Source organism: Camarhynchus parvulus, chromosome 1 (assembly GCF_901933205.1).
Source record: "Camarhynchus parvulus chromosome 1, STF_HiC, whole genome shotgun sequence".
Classification (NCBI taxonomy): Eukaryota; Metazoa; Chordata; class Aves; order Passeriformes; family Thraupidae; genus Camarhynchus; species Camarhynchus parvulus.
This window is the reverse complement of record NC_044571.1, coordinates 85980896-86001586: the sequence shown is the minus strand read 5'-3', so window position 1 is coordinate 86001586 and position 20691 is coordinate 85980896. Positions and strand designations below refer to the sequence as shown.

Genomic DNA, 20691 nt, shown 5'->3' with positions numbered 1-20691 from the left:
TGGCACCTTGTGGCAGCGTTCCTTCAGGTGTGGGGTGCAAGGGGAATGTACTGTGTGCCAGAAAGCCACCAAGGAGCTGCACCAGAGCAAGGGGCTACAGGCCTGGGGAGCAAGCAGAGAGGTACAGGGGGAGGAGGTGCTCAGTGCCACCTCCTTGGACAGTCTGTGCCCATCTGCACCATGGCCTCAGCTGTGCAAGATGTCAGCCCTGTGAAAGCCAAGGCAGGGGGACTTCACACTCTGCTGCAGGTGTGTGTCATCATAGGGCAAGAGACCAGCAAGTTGTGAGCAGCTTTTCCCAGATTTTACTGTAAAATCAGTAAAAGGCAGCCAGTGTGTGCAGGCTTCACCCACAGCCTCCTACAGCCACAGGCCTGAGATGGTTTCCTCCACTCCTCAACTTTATATCTGCTCTGTGTGCTGTGGTTCTTCCAGTCTCTGCTTCCTGTGGTGAGCATGAACACCAGACTCAGGGATTTCTTGCAGCATCCCTATTTTTTGTTAAAATTGAGGTTTTCTTTATATGTGAACAGGATAGCTGTTGTTGCCTTCTAGATAAGCAGTATGACTTCCTACCTGGTGGCTGTGGTGACTGCTGTGGCTCTCATCACAAGGGTGATGCACAGGGTTGTTTAGCTTGTTCCTCGCCATCAACATCCCCTAAGGGTGAGTGGGCAAGCTGTCATCCTTCCTCAACATTCACTTCCAGCTCTGCCCTGGGAAATGCCAACCAAACAGAGGCTGGGTCCCTTTGGACACTTCATTATTTTAGTTTGCCGGGCATTGCTTTTTGTCCCTTGGCAATTTGGCTGTGGATGTTTGTGACTTCTCATTTTCCATTGCTTTAACTCTCAGAGGTTTTTTTTTACCTGCCCTCTCTTTTCTTTCAGAAAGGTTTGATTTATAGAATTATATAGGTTGGGGGGGACCCTAATGACCATTTAGTTCCAGCTCCCCTGCCACAGGCAGGGACACTTTTCACTGGACCAGGTTGCTCAAAGCCCCATCCAACCTGACCTTGAACACTCTCAGGGATGCGGCATCCTCAAATTCTCTGAGCCACTTGTGTCAGTGTCTCACCATGCTCACAGTAAAGAATTTATTATTTGCTGAATATCTCAGAGACAGAAATAATGGGCCCTTTGGTCCTAAGTGTGATTACACATGCAATGTTATCACATGTTGTGATAACATTGCTGAAGACCAAAATGTCTCTATTTGGGGTCTGGCAAGAGCTGAGAGATACTGATGCAGGCTTTAGTATCTCTGAAATATCAGCCCAGGAATCTTGGCCCAGATCACCCATGGCTACTAGAAAATGTGTTCCTGGTGTACACCAGGATGTAACATAGGCTCTGCTTGTCCCTTGCTCCATTTCACACAGTGAAACTGTCTCTCTTAAGTGTGGGGAGGGGGAGTACCTTCAAGGAAATAAGGCAGGCCAGCACGTCCCTGTGGATCCTAGCAGGTTATTTTATTCAAACATTTTCTTCTACCTTGCTTTCTCCATGTCCCTGCTTCCCATTATGCCTGTGTGGTGTGAATCACTGAGTGGGAATGGGGTACTGGAATTTAGCTGAGAGCTGTTTTCTAAATTCCTGAGTCTTGGATGACCCTGCATGGTTCTAGGTGTGATCTGGCTCTGTAACACCCTTTCTATGATCCTTCAGATGTGTCTAGCTTTTATGAAAAGAAACTGAGACATTAAAATGGGGGGCAAAACCATGCCAGGATGCTGGTGCTGATTTGCTGCTGCAGGAGCAGTGTGGTGTCTGGTTCCTGCCATGCAGAAAAGGGCATGATGGTCATGTTAGTTTGCTGTTCATTGACTTATAGTCAGTTTGTCCCTTGGGACCCTCATGTCTTTTTCTGGATGGCACAGCCTGATGCAGGCCACCAAAATGATCAGGAGGAAAGTGGGTTTGTACATCCAGGAGGAGAGAAGGTAAAAGGGGAGCTTATTGCTGTGTGTAGCTACTTGACTGTAGAATCACAGAATGGTTTGGCTTGGAAGGAACCTTTAAAGGTCATCTAGCTCCATCCCTCCTGCCATGGGCAGAAACACCTGCCACTGGATCTTTTTGCTCAGAGCCCTATCCCGCCTGGATAGGGGAGTTTGGACAAGATGGAGCCAGGCTCTTGTGGGGATGCACAGTCAGAGGACAAAGGACAGCAGCACAAGGTGCAGCTTATCTTCTGCATGAGCTCAGTCCGACCATGGAACAGGGCCCAGAGAGGCTGTGGGACCTCTCTCCATGGAGATACTCAAGGATGGACTGGATGAAGCCCAGAGAAACACAACTGATTTAACTCTGAAGTAAGTCCTGCTTTGAGCAATAGCTTGGACCAGACTCCTCCAGAGTCTCATTCCAGCCTGAATTAGCCATGAACCTACACTCAGAGAAAGCCATTGCCACTCATCCCTCCCAAGGTGGCATCCCTGGCTTTGTTTGGTGATAATGAGCCATGGTTGTCAGGGAGGTTGCTGGGGAGGCTGACATGAGACCTCCCTTCCCTGTAGATTATCGTGCACAGCAGCACCAACAGCACTGAATCTGCAGATGAGTCGGGAGGGCGCTCAGGGGAAGCCCCAGAGGTGTTTTGCGTCACTGGGCCAGGTTGCCTAGCACTGCTGTGACTGTGGAGAAGGGACACCAGCTCCAGGGGCCTGCCTGATCTTTCCCCCTGCGTGTCCCGTTTGAGAGCCACACGCTGCTGAGGACAGAGCAGAGGAGCAGCCAAGGTGATGGCAGCTGGGGCAGGGATGCTTGAGCTGCCCTTCACCTGCGACGAGCAGCTCACGCGGCGCATGCGGCTGCGGTTCCAGAGCCTGCAGCAAAGAAACATGAGGGGCCAGGATGGGGAGAGGCTGCTGCGCCCCAATGAGCACATCTACCGAGTGGATTTCATCCAGCAGCACCAGCTGTGCTTCCTCCACTGGAACGTGCAGCTGGAGAGACCTGGCAAGGTCACGGTGACGGGCACCTCCCAGCTCTGGACTCCTGACCTCACCCACCTGATGAACCGGCAGCTGCTGGAGCCGGTGGGCATCTTCTGGAAGAAGCCAGGGGCCGAAGAGGTGGAGTGCAATGAGGCAGATGCCCAGGAGTTTGGGGAGAGGATAGCAGAACTAGCCCAGATCCGCAAGGTGATGTATTTTCTCCTCACTTTCACTGGAGGCCTCGAACCAGCTCAGCTGAAAGGCTCTATTGTTTTTAAAGCCTGATCCCCTCTTGCTCGGCTTTTGTCCCTCCAGCTATGCTTCTTTCAGTTCAGTTCTTTGTTCCATTTTTGCATCTGTCTTTGTTTTTTTTTTTTTTTCTTTTTAATGAGAGCCAGCACTGTGGTAAAGCTGAGAACAGCTCAGTGCTTCTGGAGCCCCTCAGCCCTGTGAAATATTCCCCAAATGTGCTGCCCTCCATCTAAATGATGGAAAGAAGGGGACCATGAGCTTGCTGCTGCATTTGCCTGGAGTATAAGGCTGTGTGCTTGTGAATGCATCAGGGATTCATGCAGGGTCTTACTGGCTTGGAAATACAAGGCTGTCCTAAGTCCTCTCACTGTAGCAACTGCACACCAAAAACCCACTGGAAAAATGAGTCATTGCCCTACCAGAAACCATCAGGGACCCCTGGAGAGAGCCCTGCTTTCCAGTTTCCATCCTAGCCATTGTTTGTGATGGAGGTCCTCTCCTTGCAAGGTGCTGAGTGCTTGCAGGCTCTGGTGACTTGTGCTGCTGCTGTGGCTGCTTGGAGTCTCTGAAGACCAGTGCCATGGAGAATCCACCTTGCTATGAAGCTGAAGTACATACACTTGGACTCACTGTGTTCTGCAGATTGTAAACCCACTGGACTAATGGAGAGGCTGGACCACCCTTTTCTGACCACTGCCACCATTTCTTGCTGGGAGGAGGGTGGAATTTGTTGGTCCAAGATGGGTTGGAGCAGATGTGTGTGTGTGTGTGTGTGTGTGTGTGGGCAGAGCCAGCAGCTCAGAGCGGCCTAGCCCAGCAATGAGTCCTCTGCAGCAGAGCTAATTTGTGCTTTGTTCTGTCCTTAAAGCACCCATGAAAATATTTACTCTGAAGTGTCTGTAGAGAGCCATGAGGCTGCAGAGCACTTTGCAAGCCACAGAGCAGGAACCTGCTGCTTCTGTCTCTGAAAAGCAGTGCCTCCTGCCCTCTAAAACACAGGGAACGGTGTCTGGGGGACCAGGGGAGCAGAGGGGAGTGATACATTTTTAAGTACTGGAGCAGGAGAGTGTTTTTGCCCAGTTTGCCCATCATTGCAAGTAAACTACTAAGTTCGGATGTTTCCTTTTCCTCCACCAAGAAGTGGAGAGTACTTCAATGAAACTTCTGAGACACACAGACAGAAAAGTCCCTTGAAAGAGCTAAATATTACAGTTGGTCCTCTGCTCAGATTGCACTCAAGTGTGTGTGAGTACTCCTCAAGGGGCAGCCTGGCGTCTTCCCAAGATGAGTAAGGAGAGAGCAGTGATGGGAAAGCCAGGGCAAGGTGACTTTCTACCTGTGGCCTGCGGACTTAGGCAGACCAGCCCCAAAAAGAGTCCAACCTCTTCTCCAAAACCTCCAGAGATACAGACCCTATGCCTTCCCCAGCCCAACAATAGCGTATAAAATGACATGCACAAGTTATGCCAGGCAGAGAGGAGAAAGAAAGCAGATCAGCTGCTGGCTGGAGAGATGGTGGGAGCTCTGAGTCTTGCCCAAACCAAGGCCCAGCAACCACCAAATCCTACAGCCATGCCATGACCATTGCCAGACAAGTTGATGTCTTTGTTTAGACCCCAAGAAATGCTGGGCTCGGTGAGTAGAGAGAAAAGTGGATGCATCCCTGCTTGGCCAAACGCCCTCTAGGCTCCTAGCAGACTTTGCCATAGAAAACCTCTCCTTGTTCATCCCAGAGCAGAGTTCCTGACTACAAACCACTTTAGACCAAATAACAGGAGCCACTGGCAACATCCAAAGGGGTTATTGCATGCTAAGTCTCACAATATGCCATTGCTATGTTGCTAGGGTAGAGTTCTTGCTGCAAATATCTCCCTGGGTGTTGGTGTACCACAGTAAATAAAAGCCTAGACAATGGGTTCCCCTTAAGGACTGAGGCTGTTTGTGTCTTCTTCATGCTCTTTTGGCAGCTGCCCTAATCCTGCACACAATAAAGCACCAAATTTCAGCTCAATATTGGTATTCCTGAGCCCCTTTTAACTTCCTGTAAAATGTAAGATGAACGTTTACTTTCTTCTCTGGAAGGCTCCATGGAGTATTGAGCAGGTTTTTTGTGGTCAAGAGGGGGTTGAAGCTGGGCATAGAAGGGGAAATGATTCTCAGGTGGATCCTTGTTTCCTTCAGAACTGTGGAGGGAGGTGAGGGGACCAGTGTGATCTCTCCCTCCTGCAGGGAAGATGAGCCTCTTTTTACCAGTCACTGAAACTATCCCTACACAGTTTCAGCATCCCGTAAAGACTTTCAGATACATCACCCTGTCCCACCTCCCAGGGGAATTTCATCCCAGTCTGTACCACAGCCCAGCAGATTGGTACAGCTGGGTGCCTCTCTCCTTATTCTGAGCTGGCAAGTTCCCAGCAGAAGGCTTGGAGAACTTGGCATGTACCAATTTCTCCTTCTAATCATGGAGGTTTTTTCCCAGGGTCACAGGTACTTTTTCTCTTAATTAGCCACTCTTAAGAAAATTGAAAAAAGCCCTAAATCAGCTTAGGGAGGTGAACCTGGCATTTCTGAGCTCCCAATTTACCTGTCTCTGAACCCTTTCACTGTAAATTTGTCACACTAGATGGTGTTGCAGCTCCAGATTTTTTGAACCCCTCGGGAAAAAGCAGCGCAGCTGGGTGAAAGAAAAGGATGTGGTTTCCACTGCCCCAGTGTCACACAACCAAGCTGAGTGCAGAACTTGTTGGGATCCTGGGATGGGTGGTCCGTGGCCACACTATCCAGCAGGGAACACCTGTGGAGATCAGACTCTCTCATTTCCTCCTGGGTCAGTGTAGAAATACAACCAGTCCTTGCTCCTGGACCCTGCTCTGGATGAAAGCTGACCATTTTTGCTGCCTTCAGTGTTGGAGGGTGCTCCCAGAGCTGTTCCCAAGGGAAGAAATGAGTGGGATAGTGGGGACCTGTGTGTCCTGCCACCAGTGACAGTAGGAGCAAGTCTCAGACCCAGCCAGCTGGAAGCTGTCACTACCAGGTCTGGCAGACAAGCTGCCTCTAATCAATGCTGGGATCATTTCTAAGCCCACATTAATAGCGAGTTGATTATCACAACGGCCCTCTATGGCAATTCATTAGGATGAGCTCCAGTCAGGAGGGAATCCATGGGCACTGATGGAGGGCTGGCTGACCTCTCCTGGCAGTCTCCAGAGAGGACTCTGGGACACAGTTGTTAGCACTCCTATAAAACATCAAACCCTCCAAATGTGGCTCTTTTTCATGGCTTTGTCTGCTCTGCTTCTATTGATCCATATGACTAAAGAGTGGCTGTGAGCCTGCAGGGCTGATGGCATCATTAATATTTCAGTGTAGGAGCAATAAGAGCCCTGGACCAGATCATTGCTGGTAGCTAAGGAGTCAGGGGGCTCTTCAGAGGGAATTCTCTCTGCACAATTCCTGCTTTGCGACAGCAGACAAAAACAAAAACAAAAACAAAAACAAAACAAAAACCAACCAAAAAACACCCAACCAAAAAAAAGCATCTCTGTCAGCTGGACCAGGGTAGACAGTAAAGGTGGTTTCACCATGTCCTGTGACTTCTTGAAGAGGCTCTTTCCATGCAATGTAGTCGTGCCCTCTCCTATCCCACCCCAACATGCTCAGCTCTCCACAGGAAAGTGATTATTTGGTGTATTGAACATAATTCATGCTTGCATGGACACCTTGGGGTTTTTCGTCACTGAGCTCATGGTGCTTTGGGAGCAGGTAAGTGGAGTAGCAGGGGTGTGGACAGTCAGTCAGTTCACTGCTGCTGTGTAAGTCAGTCCTTGTCAGCCATCAGCTGCAGTAACCACACGTGGCCTCGCAGCCTGCCCTGGCCATGCAGTAAAACCACACTGCCTCCAGCCTCAGCAAAAGCTAAACTGTGGTGTTGCCTTGTGCCTCTGTGTCCTGGTTCCAAACAAGATGCAGATCCCCCTACGTGTGCCCTCTGTGCCTGGCTGTGCTCATTCTGTCCCAGCTGTTGGGTGAACTTTCCATCCAAAGCAGAGCTGGTGGTGCCTGCAGCCATGATGGGCTATGGACTTTGGTAGTTCCCCTTTGCTTGTGCCTGTCCTGCTGGCAGTGACACAAACCTGTGCCTCCTCTGACCCCTCAGCTGCTCTAGGGCTTCTTTCAACTCAGGCCTTCTATCTTTCTTCAGATCACCTCCCTGTGCTTGCCTGGGTGAGCGTGGTAGCTCTTGACAGGGAAGAATGGAGACCTTGAGGGAATGGGGATCCTGCCTTTCCCACTTTTACTTAACAGAGTAGGCTCATGCAGAGTATCTGCTGCCTGTATCTTTGTTGACACTAGGTAGATGAATACCACACTTGTTCTTGGGCCAGTCAAGTCACACCAGAATCAAGTAGGAGAATCAAAGAAGGTGCCCTTTGTTAGTGGTACTCTACTTTCACTAGGAAAACCAGAAGACATGGTCATAAAAATAACCATCCCTGCTTAGTCAAAGAACTCATCTATTCCAATAGCCTGTCTACAGAAATAGATGGCAGCAGATTCCAGGATAGGGTTATAAGAAAGGGGACAAAGGTCTTTAACTCCACCTTCCAAGGGACAGTGAAGTCTGAGCTATTCCAGTACACGTTAATCTAGCCTGCATTGGCAGAACCAGGTCCAAAATCTGGCCCCAGCAGACTGTAAGCAAGTCCATCCCCCTCATATTCTTCCTTGTCTTTCATATGGTCTGCATTAGTGCCAGGATGAGAGTCAATCCCAGCAAAAAAAAAGAATAATTTGGGTATATGTGCCTCTTCTTTTGCAGGTCATCCCAGACTGGAAGGAGCAGGAGTGGAACCCTGAGAAACCCGAGAGCTATGTGGGGATCTTCCACTTCCAGTTCTGGCGTTTTGGTCAGTGGCTGGATGTGGTGATCGATGACCGCCTGCCCACGCTCCACAATCAGCTCATCTACTGCCACTCCAACTCCAGGAATGAGTTCTGGTGTGCCTTGGTGGAGAAAGCTTATGCCAAGTAGGTACCCAGGTAGTTGTAGGATAAAGTGGGACCTGAGCACTCTGATTTTCCTCTCTGTTCATTCACTAGCTAGTTTGCAGCAGTGGAAACAACATCTTTGCTGTGGAGTACATAACTCAAACAGACAAACACTGAGGAAAAACCCCTTGTCTAGCGCCAATTTACCCTCAAAGCCAAACACCCTTCAATGTTTCTTTAAGTAACACCTATTCTAGAGATTTCAAGTTCCTTTTACATTGGTCCTATGACAGCAAGAGTGCAGCAAGGAATGTGGGTCCTATTTTTTCACCCTAGTTTGCTGTCCTCTCCTGCTTGAAATTCAGCTGCAAATCTCCATTCTTGAAGTTTCCCCAAGAATTGTCCCCGACCCCTTAAAATGTCAGGCCAGTGTTGTGCCATCCCTGCCACCCTCTTTCAGATTGTCAGGCTGTTATGAGGCCCTGGATGGAGGCAACACAGCTGATGCCCTGGTGGATTTCACTGGTGGGGTCTCTGAGCCTATCGACCTGACCGAAGGGGACTACATCGCTGATGAAGCCAGGCGAAACCTCCTCTTTGAGCGCGTGTTGAAGGTGCACAACAGGGGAGGCCTCATCAGCTGCTCCATCAAAGTAAGCAACATTACCAGTATGGTCACAGTGCCATGGGAATAGGTGTTTTAGGATGCAGTTGTCTTACACAGTCATAAACTTCTAAATTAGATCAGATAAATTGTGGCCAAGGGTTCCTGATTCTGGGTGATGGCAAAAGGAGCGAATCCTGAATGTCAACCCTCTTTGTTCTTTGTTGCTATGTCCAAGAGCCCACATCCATCCCAGCACTCTTTAAAGGCTAAGAGGGGATCCACTCCAGAGAAAGGCATTTTGGTGTCTGCATCTGGGCATCTTTACAAATGCTGGTTTCCAGACCTCCCAGTATAACCAGTATATGAGCTTTATCGGTTGCCAGTATGGGAGCTCAGAGACCTCACGAAGCAAATGAAAAAAAGGGGGGATGCAGCACATAAAATGGCATCTGAGATGTGCCAACTGGCTTTCTCCCTGACTGTTGATGCTCTTCTTTTTGGCTTAAAGAAACCTGCAGGGAAATCTGAGTTGCTTTCTTTCCCAGCCCTCGCAGAGGTGGTCATGTCCCCCTGGTCTGAGCACTGTCTGTGTCCCCCTGCCAGGCCACGTCAGCAGCTGACATGGAGGCTCGCCTGGCCTGCGGACTGGTGAAGGGCCACGCGTACGCGGTGACGGACGTGCGGAAGGTCCGTCTGGGCCACGGCCTTCTGTCCTTCTTCAAGTCAGAGAAGCTGGACATGATCCGCATGCGCAACCCGTGGGGCGAGCGGGAGTGGAACGGCCCTTGGAGTGACACGTGAGTTGGGATGGACAGCTGGTTTCAGTGGGAATTCTTCCCTGTGAGGGTGGTGAGGAACAGGCACAGTTCCTCAGAGAAGCTGTAGATGCTCCATCCCTGGAAGTGTTCAAGGCGAAGTTAGATGGGGCTTTGAGAGACCTGATCTAGTGGTAGGTTCCCCTACTCATAGCAGGGGGGTTAGAATGAGATCATATTTAAGGTCTTTTCCAACTGAAACCATTCTGTGATTCTATGATTCCATGTTTGTTCATACTAGTGAAGGATGTGCGTAGGTCACCTTTGTGCTCTCAGTTTATTCCAGCAAAACAAGCACCCAACAGAATCAGCCTCTGCCACCACCGACTGCTGTGATGGCTGGGGATGAGATGGGGAACCAAGGGCTGGTGCAACCAGAGACTTTGGCCACAGTCAAGTTTGTTATCTTTATGGATAGGGCTGTGATGGTACTGGCCAAATAAAACCCTGCCAGACTGGATTCAACTCCACTGGTCAGGAAGGAAGTTGAAGTTCCAAGCCATGCTGCACTTCTCCATCTGTGTTTGGCAGATGACCTAACCAGAGCAGCCAGTCCATGGGGACTGGCTTTATACAGTCCTTGTGCCTCAAATTCTTGTGTGTCCCTTACCTCTGAGTAATGATCCTGGTCTCTTCCCACAGCTCTGAGGAGTGGCAGAAAGTGAGTAAAAGTGAGAGGGAGAAGATGGGAATGACAGTGGAAGATGATGGAGAGTTCTGGTGAGTTCCTCCTGGGTTTGTCACTACAGGCCATGCTCAGAGCATCCTCCCACCTCATGGAGCATGTACATCTTTTCCATGCATAGAGCTAGCGAGAGAAAACAGGCATCCAAGACGTAGGATCTCTAGTGAAGCTCACTCCTTGAGCCCATGAGTGTTAGCTTTTGATGGCCATGGCCCTGGAATTGCAAAGTGCTCTTCCAGGGCACCACTCAGGGGCCAAGCATTTCACCAGGGTACTGAGAATCTGTCCTAAATGTGCTGAACTTCACAGCCTCACCAGGAATATTTCAGTACATTTACTCTTGTGTGGCGAACGGGCCACTGTGCTACTTCTCCCACTCCAAAACACAGAGATCTGTTGTTTGAACTCAAGAAATATTTACTGCAGACATAGAGAAAGGTATCTTCATCTTTTCTGGAAATATCTGATGAATAGCTTTTGTTACTCAACAGCCATCAGAGACAACCCACACTCTGTAACAGGTGATCAAGAAAATCCCTGCAGTGTACCTTTCCAGGGAATGAAGCAGCATAACCCACTTCTGCCCTTTCCTGACTCAGGATGACCTTTGAAGATTTCTGCAAATACTTCACGGACATCATCAAGTGCCGTCTGATCAACACCTCCTACCTGAGCATCCACAAGACCTGGGAGGAGGCAGTGCTACACGGGGCATGGACCAGAAGCAGCGACCCCTTGAAAAACCGCTCCGGAGGCTGCATCAACCACAAGGACACTTTTCTGCAGAACCCCCAAGTGAGTAATAGGGCAGAGGGCCTTCTGGAGCCTTCACATGTGCTCCCAAGTGTTTAACTCTCCTACAGGGACCTAGAAGGCCAAAATGCTACCAGACCTGTAATATATTATTTGTGCTTATGGCAATTCTCTGGCACAGCATGACCAGCATCGAGGCCAACTCTATTAACATTATCCCTCTTATCAAGGAGACTGCATCCAAGTGCTTAGTGTAGAGCATCTTGGCGCAAGGGAACAACAAACTGTGCCACAGGGTAGCAATGTTGGCTGGTTCCAGTCAAACAGGGCCAGGAGTAATTTCCAACAATCTGGATGTCAGAATTTCCAGTTTTTGTACCCAAACTTTGATGCTGTTAAATTTACCAGGACAGGTGTAGCCCATAGAGCCATTTCCTTCTAGCTTGAAGTTCATCTCCTGGAACAAACTTTTCTAGAGAAAAGGAGGCTCAAGGGGACCTTATGGCTCTCTACAACTTCCTGAAAGGAGATCATATCCAGATGGGATTTGGTCTCTTCTCCCAGGTGACAAGTGGTAGGACAAGAGAAAACAGCCTCAAGTTGTGCCAGGGGAGGTTTAGATTGAATATTAGGGAAAATTTCTTTATTGGAAGGGTAAAGACACTAGGAGAGGCTGCCCAGAGCAGTGGTACAGTCACCATTTCTGGAAGCATTCAAAAGGCGTGTGCATGTGGCACTTGGGGACATGGTTTAGCAGTGAACTTGGCAGTGCTAGGTTAAGTGTTGGACTGGATGATCTTAGAGGTCTTTTCCAGCATAAATGATTCTGCAATTGTCTTGTCCTCTCTGAACTGGGATTCTCATGATCACAAGCCAGGTCATTTTGAGTCCTTCATCTAACAAGCAGTTGAAGGATGGTCTGGTCTGTTGCAGGAGTTGCCATCAAGGATGTGGGAGAGTGTGTCCAGCTTCCAGCTCTGTATTACCCTTTTTAAGCCAGGCTGTCCCTGCTTGGAGGTGGACTGGGAGAAGCTGATGTTAGATCTGTTAAATCCATCCCCACCCATATCCAGGGATCCTGTATTAATAAATATTTCCCTTACCTTCCTCTCTTTGCTTCTAGTATGTGTTTGATGTGAAGAAGGCAGAAGATGAAGTGCTGATCTCCATCCAGCAGAAGCCCAAAAGGACCAGTCGCAAGGAGGGCAAAGGAGAGAACTTGGCCATAGGCTTTGATATCCATAAGGTAGGCTGGGGTTCTGCATGTTGGCCTGGATGCCACTGTAAATTTGCTGGTTGTGGAGTGGTACACCAGCCCTGCATAACCAGGTTGTTCATTTAAGCATTATCAGGGTGCTTCTGGGGTGCTATCAGCACAGCCTGCCCTCCTTTAAAGAGGAAGAGGGATATCAAAGGGGACAGCATGGACAGCAGGTTGCCCAGAAAAGCTATGGATACCCCATCCTTGGAAATGTTCAAGGCCAGGCTGGATGTGGCTTTGAGTAACCTGTTCTAGTGGGAGATGTCCCTGCCCATGACAGGGGATTGAAACCAGATGATCTTGAAGGTCCCTTCCAACTGGAATCATTCTGTGATTCTGTGCAGTTCTTGCTAAAAGCAGTGATTAGTCTTTTCTCTCCAAATGTGGAAATCTGTCAGACTAATCCTTATGTGTTTGCTGGGTCCGCAGTGTTAAGCTGGGATGCAAGAGATGAGTCCCTGAGTCAAAATAATTTGGAAAGCCACATCCACACTTGTTTTCCACCCAGCACAGTTGGGACCCTTTTTCCTGATTCTCCTAAATCCAGCTCTCCTGGCACTGTGGACTCAGTCCTTGCAATTTTTTCCCCCCATGGTGGATACCAGTACATTTTCAGCCAGTGACAATCCGCTGTGTCTCTGCCCAGGTGGAGCTGAATAGGAACTACCGGATGCACACGCTGCAGCAGAAGGTGGCCAGCTCCATCTACATCAACTCCCGCAGCGTCTTCCTGAGGACAGACCTGAAGGAAGGCCGCTACGTCATCATCCCCACCACTTTTGACCCCGGTCACGAAGGCGAGTTCCTTCTCAGGATTTTCACAGACGTGCCTTCAGATTGCCGGTAAGGAGCACGAGCAGGGATGGGGAGGAATTGGCTCTTTGGAGACAGCCCTGTGCTTTTGATTTGTGGTTTTTCCTGAATGGTCATAGCCTTGCCTGCAGCTGCTCTTTGGCTTTCTGTTAAGGGTGGTCAAGAGACAGGACATCTTTACAGGTATCTCCACAGACATGCAGAGAAGTTCCCACTCTGCCTCTAAGTGTGATATGGGAGAGCATCCCTAACCCAGGTTGAGGAGACTGGAGGGGGGAACAGAGTCTGACAGTGGACAGTGCGTAGTCACAAAATCAGAGAATATTCTGAGTTGGAAGAGACCCACAAGGATCAGCCAAAGGTCGTTGAGTCCAACACTTAAATGAATGGCCTGTACAGTCCTGCATCATGCCAGAGCCAATTCTTTGGGATAAGACTGGGCACCTCTCAAAGGCCACGTGTTTTTCCTTGCAGAGAGCTGACACTGGATGAGCCACCACACACCTGCTGGAGTGGGATGTGTGGCTACCCACAAGTAGTATCCCAGATCCATGTCCTTGCTGCAGCTGGGCTCAAGAATCAGGACTCCCAAGGAGGTACTGGTCTTTCCCTGCCTGTTGTCTGGCCTTGGAGGAGTTGGGAAGTGGTTTATGAAGTGGGACATTGCTGGAATTTATATCCTCAGATTTTTTAATGTGTGAACATGCTTGATTCATACACCAGAGGAGAAAGTCCATGGAGAGCTAAACTCACTTCTTGCAGTGGACATGATCTGGGAGCTGTTATATTTAGGCTGTTACCTGGGACCTTCCCAAAACTTCCCCAAAGCCCTTAGCAGAGGTCCTGTAACAACCCAAGCTTTCCTCCCAGGTTTGAGCAGCTGTAAAAATCAGGAATTGTATTTAAAGGCTTCTTAGTAAGAAGGACAGAGAACGAGCCTGATGTGTGGTATTCATCACTGGGGGCTGGATAAAAGTCTTATCAGCAGAGGGTATGCCAAATTTAGCTTACTTTGGGATGGTGTGGATCTAGATCAGTTCTGACATCCATCACTTTTCCTGCATGAAAGACAGCAACAGGACCATACCTCCCCATGTCCTGCAGCCACACAGAGGCTCATGGCAAGAGCCCCATGCTCTGTCTGCCTTGGGACCAGGAAACCCAGTGGCAGTGATGGCTTGTACTATGAGATTGCTAGGGGATAAAAGGTCTAGAGGCTACCATTAGAGAAGCAAATACCTTTCCACCATGGAAATAGACCAGATCCTAGCCTTTCTCCCCCATTTCCTGAGTCAAGGATATGTGGTAATTGTGGCATGATTTAGCCAAATACTTTCAATCTGAATTTAAAACATAAAAATTGAAAAATTAAAAACTCTAAATAAAACCCAATTAAAATTATACTTTTTTTTCACCCAATAATTATTGTCAGGGCTGCCTATCACTATATCACTGAAAGTAATGAGTAGGATCTTTTCTAAGCAAGGACTAGTCAAGTGTGCTTATTTGTCACATGCCACAAAGGGAGTCCTTATACACTATCTGGTGTCTGGGGAGAGAATTTAACCCTAGGCAGGTGTTCTTTTCTTGTGTTATTTACAACAGGTCAGTGCATCTGTAGCAATGCAGGGAAATCTGTAGCCAAAGGTCTCTGAAGTGTTCACAGAAACAAGGAGGTTTATCTTTCCTTGTGGGTTCTGGAGTCATGAAACATCTTTTCCACAAAAACCCCCTGGGAATTGCTTTCTTCCAGCTGTTTTCCAGCTGTTCAGCTCCCACCACCAACAGTGTGTTTGGTGTTTTCCAGTGCAGTTGCATCTCTCACAGATCCCAGGCCAGGCCTTATATACTACTTTGGAAATAGTGATTTGCAGATAGGAATTTGGCTGTGGCTGATGGAATATGAGAATTTAATGGGACATCCCAAAAGACAAGGTAAATTGGAAAACCAGCTGTGAAATCCAGCAGCTGTGTCTCACCAGGGGACCAGGTCCTTGCAAACAGAAAGTTAGCAAAGAGGTGGTCTGACAATCAAAATCCCTGGCCCTCAGAAGGGGCTTGTTTGTTCCTCCTCATTTCCACATTTCCCTTGGACAAGAAAACTCATCCATCTGGTCTGTGTTTCCATCATAGCCACTAAAGTTCATGGTAAGAAAATGCTTTCTAGCAGTTAAATTTCCATAGCAATAGCTCTCTCTCCTGAAATTCCAAAAGCAATCACTTGTTTGGCAAAGTGAAAGTATTCAGTAGTAAGAAACCCTTTCCTTTTCCTGGAAGCTCAGGTCCCCTCCAGCTGTGGGCTGGTAGTATGTGAACTTGGTCCTCCAACTTCATCCTCCATCTGGTATTTCCTTGTGTGAGCCTCTTTCTCTTCTCCATGGTTTTATTTCTGCCTGCCTCTAGGAGACCAAATGCTGAAAGGAGGTTTGAGTAGGATGATGTCCTCCATGGAACATTTACTGCAATGGTCAGAAGAGTTTGGGGTGATGAAGGAGTGTTCCTGTAGAATATGGAGACAAGAGAGGCAGCCCTTTCATAGAATCACAGAATTGTTGGAAAATAGTTGGAAAAGCCTTCTAAGATCATCGAGTCCAACTTTAACTCAGCCCGGCAAGTCCACCACTAAATCATGTTCCCAAGTGCCACATCTACACATCTTTCAATTTCCTCCAGGGATGGTGACTGTACCACTGCTCTGGGCAGCCTGTTCCGGTGCTTGATAACCCTTTTGATTAACTAGTTTTTCCTAATATCCAGTCTAAACCTCCCATCGTGCAATTTGAGGCCCTTTCTTCTCATCCTGTTGCTTGTTTCCTGAGAGAAGAGACCAACCCCCCCTCATTACAACCTCCATTCAGGGAGTTGTAGACAGTGATAAGGTCCCCCCAAGCCTCCTTTTCTCCAGGTTGAGCCCCCCCAGCTCCTTCAGGCTGCTCCTTATCAGACTCGTGCTCCTTCCAGACCCTTCCCCAGCTTCACAGCAGCTCATTAGCACCTGCTGCCCAGAAAAAATATCACCTAATAGAATTAAACCTGAGCCAAACAGCTGAGCTCCATGGACATCATCTGGGGTGTGACAAACCCTTCGGCAGATATCCATCTCCTCTGGTAGGATATGGAGGCAAAGTACTGCATGACACCCCTGCAAAAGGACTCTATGGAATTACAGAAGCTACAACAAAGAAAAAATTATCTTTTCTCTCCTCAGGAGCTGATCCTTATGTGATCATCAAGTGTGAAGGGCAGAAGGTTCGCTCTCCAGTGAAGAAGAACACGGTATCACCAGAGTTCGATGTGAAAGGGCTCTTCTACCGTAAGAAGCCAGGACAACCCATCATTGTTCAGGTACCTGGCAGGCAAGCAGTGGGCTGAGGGATGGAGACCTTCTCTCACTTGGACCCCCTGCCCTCTCCTCACACTGTCCACAGCAGATCTGTTCCCCAGGCTGAACATCATTAGTTAAGGCAGCTCAGCCTCTCACCACCACGGTGACATCTGGGAAAGGCATGTCCTTCACCCCTCTCACTACCAGAGTGACACCCCCACACTTCACCACCTCCCTGGCTTCAGCTCAGGGCATGTCCCCAGTAACCCCTTCTCTCCGGTACATGAAGGTTAGCTGCATCCCTGAAGGAGCCTCCCTAATCCCTGTTTTGTTTCCACAGATCTGGAACCACAACTTGATAAGCGACGAGTTCCTGGGCCAAGTGGTGCTCACGGGGGATCCCAGCGACCGGCAGTCAGTGCACACGCTGCACCTCCAGGACAGGGGGAACAGGAGGTCAAACGATCTCCCTGGAACCATTGCTGTGATGCTGCTCAGCAGTAACATCCTCACTAATGTCTGAGTACTCAAGGGTGACTCTTCTGGTGCCACATATGTGAATATAAACATATACATATACATATATATATAGAGAGAGAGAGAACACACAGAGCCTATCTGCCATCTGCAAAGTGTATATGAACCATGCATGCATTCCACTCTTGTGTTTTCAATGTTAAAAAAATGGTGCCTTTTTTTTGGGGAACCGCAATGATCCTTCTGCTGGTGTCCTCTGCAGCCCCCCAGGCTGCCATGTGCTCTGTGGGACCGCTGTGAGCACGCTGTGTGTCCTGACAGCCAGAGCACGATGCCCTGGGGCTGTTTGTTTACACAGGCTGGCACACACACACGTGCCACCGCGCACACCTGTGGCCACCACGGTCCCACCAGCTGCTTCAGTGCATCTTCAGTGTGTCTGCTTGGGTTAGGAGTAGTGTGCATGGAGCTGTCTCCCTTGAAATTGCCATGTAATCCCTTATCTGCGGAGGCACCACAGCAAAGGAGAAGTGGACAAACAGATCGGGGCCTCTTGGGTGATTTTTGGGTATGGGTTAGCGTACTGCAACTGCAAGGAAAACGCACCAAGGCAGCCCAAATCCACAGGGGCAGCAAGACCAAAGGCTCCATCATTTTGGGGACAAGCTGTCTCCACCCAAGTCTTGTTCAGCCCCACGCAACTCTGAAGTATAGAAATATGTCAACAGCTGAGGTGGGATAACAGTTCTCTGGGTCAGGTTTCTGAATCAGTCTGGACCCAGCTCCTGTGGGTGCCTCCTGAACTCCCATGGTGCCTGCTGTCTCCGTGTCTCCATGCCGTCCCCGTCCTAAGAGCTCACCCCAGGAGCTGGGGTGGGTTGTCTGCTGGGGCAGTTCAGTGTTTAGGCAAGAGAAGATTCCTCTGAAGGCCAAAGTGTCAAGTTCAAGGGATGGGGAGCTTCGCTCCATGAGCTCCATCTGTACTGCTGCCTACAGTGCATCATTTCTCAGTGCCTCGCTTTCTCAAATTCTTTTTAAAAATAGTGGGATTTTAGCTTGCACTAGAGGAGCACTGCTCCCAGGGCAGCCTGGAAATGCTGGGAATATTTAATTCATACCAGTGTCCATCTCTCACCTTTAATTTCCAGTCTCCTGTCGTGGAGGATGAGTTGCACAGTCCTAGAGCCAGTCTTACAAGCACAGCCCGAATGCATCCTCGGGGATGTGTCTGTGGCTACAGTCTGCTCCTGATTTCCATGAAAACTGGGTTAATCTTCCTTGTTCCACTGGGTGGCAGAATCTGGCTTCTTATAAACCATCCCAGATAAACCAAACAACAACTCGTTGTCTGACCTTTCAGCAGCTGACTAGGACAAGTTTCAAACCTTTTTTTTTTCCTGCTGTTTGAGGGTTTTATTCATGTGCCTTTAAAGTGGTGCAAGTTAAGGGATTTTTCAGTCAGATTTTCTAAGCAAATATTTTGCAGTCACCTGCATGCAAGTGGAAATTAATACGTATGATAAAATCTTTGAGTCTTCCTAAATTTTGACCTGGGCAGAGTTCTTTTCCTGCAACAAAAGTGAACAGGAAAGCCTTCTTTTACTATAGCAAAGGGTTTCTGCTTGTCCTACTAAATACTCATGTTTGTCCTGCAAGTCTGTTTGGGGTTTTTTAAAGTCCCTAAAGGTCTGCTAAGTCTGAAACATGGTGAAGTGTTCTCCAAAGTACCTGCTAGCTCAGTTCTTGGTGCAACCAGAAGTAGACAGTGCAACTGCACTGATTTTTGTGGGCTGTTTTTCCCTTTGCTTCATCTTCACAGTCCTGCAGTTAAGAGTTTGCTTTTTTACCAAATTTGCTTATGTTCTTAGGTCTTGTTTTTCAGGACTTAAAGGCAAGCAGTGGTCATGCTTGCTCTTTCCAGATCTCAATTACTCCTGGCTTGCACTGAGCACCCTCCAAGTCCAGGTGCTACCACTGGGACCAAGTTTGGTTCAGTGTCTTGCAGAATGTACTTAAGTGCTCCTAGTTAGGTAAAGCAACTTTTTGATCCCACGTTCACAGCAAATCCTTGAATTTAGGAAGACCAGTTCAGAGATATTTTGATTTTATCTTGGTTTTGTTTATGAGACTTATCACTGAAAATAAATGGAAGCAGGATTGTGAGGCTAGAAGGTATGATCTCACAGGCTTAGGAGAAGATCTCACAGGCTTATGTTCAGAGTGATATGTGAGAGAGATGCCCAAAGATACCTCCCCATAGGGGGATGAGCTATTTGGCATTGCAGGAACATGACAGGAGCTTTGCACCATCAGCAGCAGATGGAGGTGTCCAGCCTGCCTGCATTAGCCTTGTTTTCTCGGGAAATCAGGCTATGGATAGCTTCAGCAAAGGAGAGCCATTTGTCCAGGAGTGCCCTGCCATGTGCCATATGGCACCGAGATCCCCAAGGAGCAGTGCCAAAGCTCACCAAGGAGTTGTGGTGCCCTGGTACCCATGGGCAACCTCCTTCCTCCCTACAGAGAATCAAGCCATAAAGAAAGGAAAGGCAGCTTTTTAATAGCTTCTTTAAAAAATCACTCTATATCAGGACCAAATTGTCTTAATATCAGTAATATTTATCCTTTTTTTTTAAAGAAAAAAAAGTTTTGGAAAAGTTAGAGCAGAACCCTTCTTCCCCTGCATTTCCAATGGAAGAACAAAAATTACCTTTCTTACTCTTCTTTTTCTCTTATTTATAGGGCAGATGAGGGAGGGGAAATACTGAAATGCCACTTCTATCATTGATGCCTTTTCTGTTTGAATGAAGTAAACAGAAATATTCAGGGGGTTTGGGGTTGTTTCTTTTTTTTTTTTTTTTTGAGAGGAGTGCAGGTCTGAAAAGCACTTTCCAGTCCCTCATGAATGGGGTAGGACACATGTCTGGTTGTTTTCACATTTCTTTTGTTAATCATTTCAATGGTTGCAAGCAGCCTGGCATTACATTCTGTGGAATCCATTTCTTTTGACATCTGCCTGTTAAAACAGGCTGTGACTTGTCTTCATCTCCAAAGGCACTGATGTATCGTGCTGCACAAGCTCAGAGAGTGGTCCAAACAGAAAGCCAACATTGTACAGCTGTAAAGCTCCTATAAATAAATAAATTGTGTATATTTTATTCAGACTCCTTGCTTCTGAACTGCTGTGTTCTTCCAGAATGCTTTTGATGGGCACAAGGTGGCTCTGCAGAGCCTTTTGAATTTGCTCGATTCACCAAACTCCATTCAAATAATTTTCTCTGTAGACTTTGAGACTGAGGCAAGGTGATCTGCATGAGTCTTTCACACAAGGTTACACTCACATTTGCTGAGAAAATCCATGGTAGGAATGGGTAACCTCCTCTGACTATAAACCTTTGCATCCTATGCCCCAGACTCACCACAGTGCAGGGAACTTGATTTTTTGAGTCTCACCTGACTTGGAGAAAAGCTCTGTAGATTGCTGAAAAAATAAAAATGGGGGGAGAAAATTTTTGGGCAAAGTAGAAGGAGGAGGTGGATTTTGGATGGCTTTCCCTCAGAAAACAAACCTGCACAATGCACATGGGGAGCATTTGAAAAGCCTGGCCCTGCCCATGGGAATCTCCAGTCTTGCTGCTGTACCACACAGACCCAAAGCTTTAGCACTGGGATCTTGCTTCCATCTCAGCTTCCCTCCACCAGCTGCCTGTGCTCCAAGTCTTTGCAGCATGAAGGAGCTGTGTGCCTCTCAGCCCACCCTTAAGAACCTGGAGCAG

General features: G+C 48.2%; 2 protein-coding genes across 2 annotated transcripts in view; both read left to right on the top strand.

Moving 5' to 3' along the window:
- CAPN5 (calpain 5) overlaps positions 1–20065 on the top strand; it is a 52485-nt gene extending 32420 nt beyond the window's left edge. Inside the window, exons 4-13 of the mRNA XM_030958314.1 lie at positions 8013–8221; positions 8643–8835; positions 9393–9586; positions 10247–10324; positions 10889–11084; positions 12166–12288; positions 12950–13146; positions 13591–13712; positions 16325–16461; positions 16782–20065. Of these exons, the coding sequence (XP_030814174.1) occupies positions 8013–8221; positions 8643–8835; positions 9393–9586; positions 10247–10324; positions 10889–11084; positions 12166–12288; positions 12950–13146; positions 13591–13712; positions 16325–16461; positions 16782–16964 (1632 nt within the window). The 3' untranslated portion in view covers positions 16965–20065. The remainder of the gene's footprint in view (positions 1–8012; positions 8222–8642; positions 8836–9392; positions 9587–10246; positions 10325–10888; positions 11085–12165; positions 12289–12949; positions 13147–13590; positions 13713–16324; positions 16462–16781) is intronic.
- OMP (olfactory marker protein) lies at positions 2747–3227 on the top strand. Its single transcript, XM_030958328.1, has one exon. The coding sequence runs from the start codon at positions 2747–2749 to the stop codon at positions 3224–3226; it is 480 nt and encodes a 159-aa protein (XP_030814188.1). The 3' UTR covers position 3227.
- Positions 20066–20691: the final 626 nt, after the last annotated feature.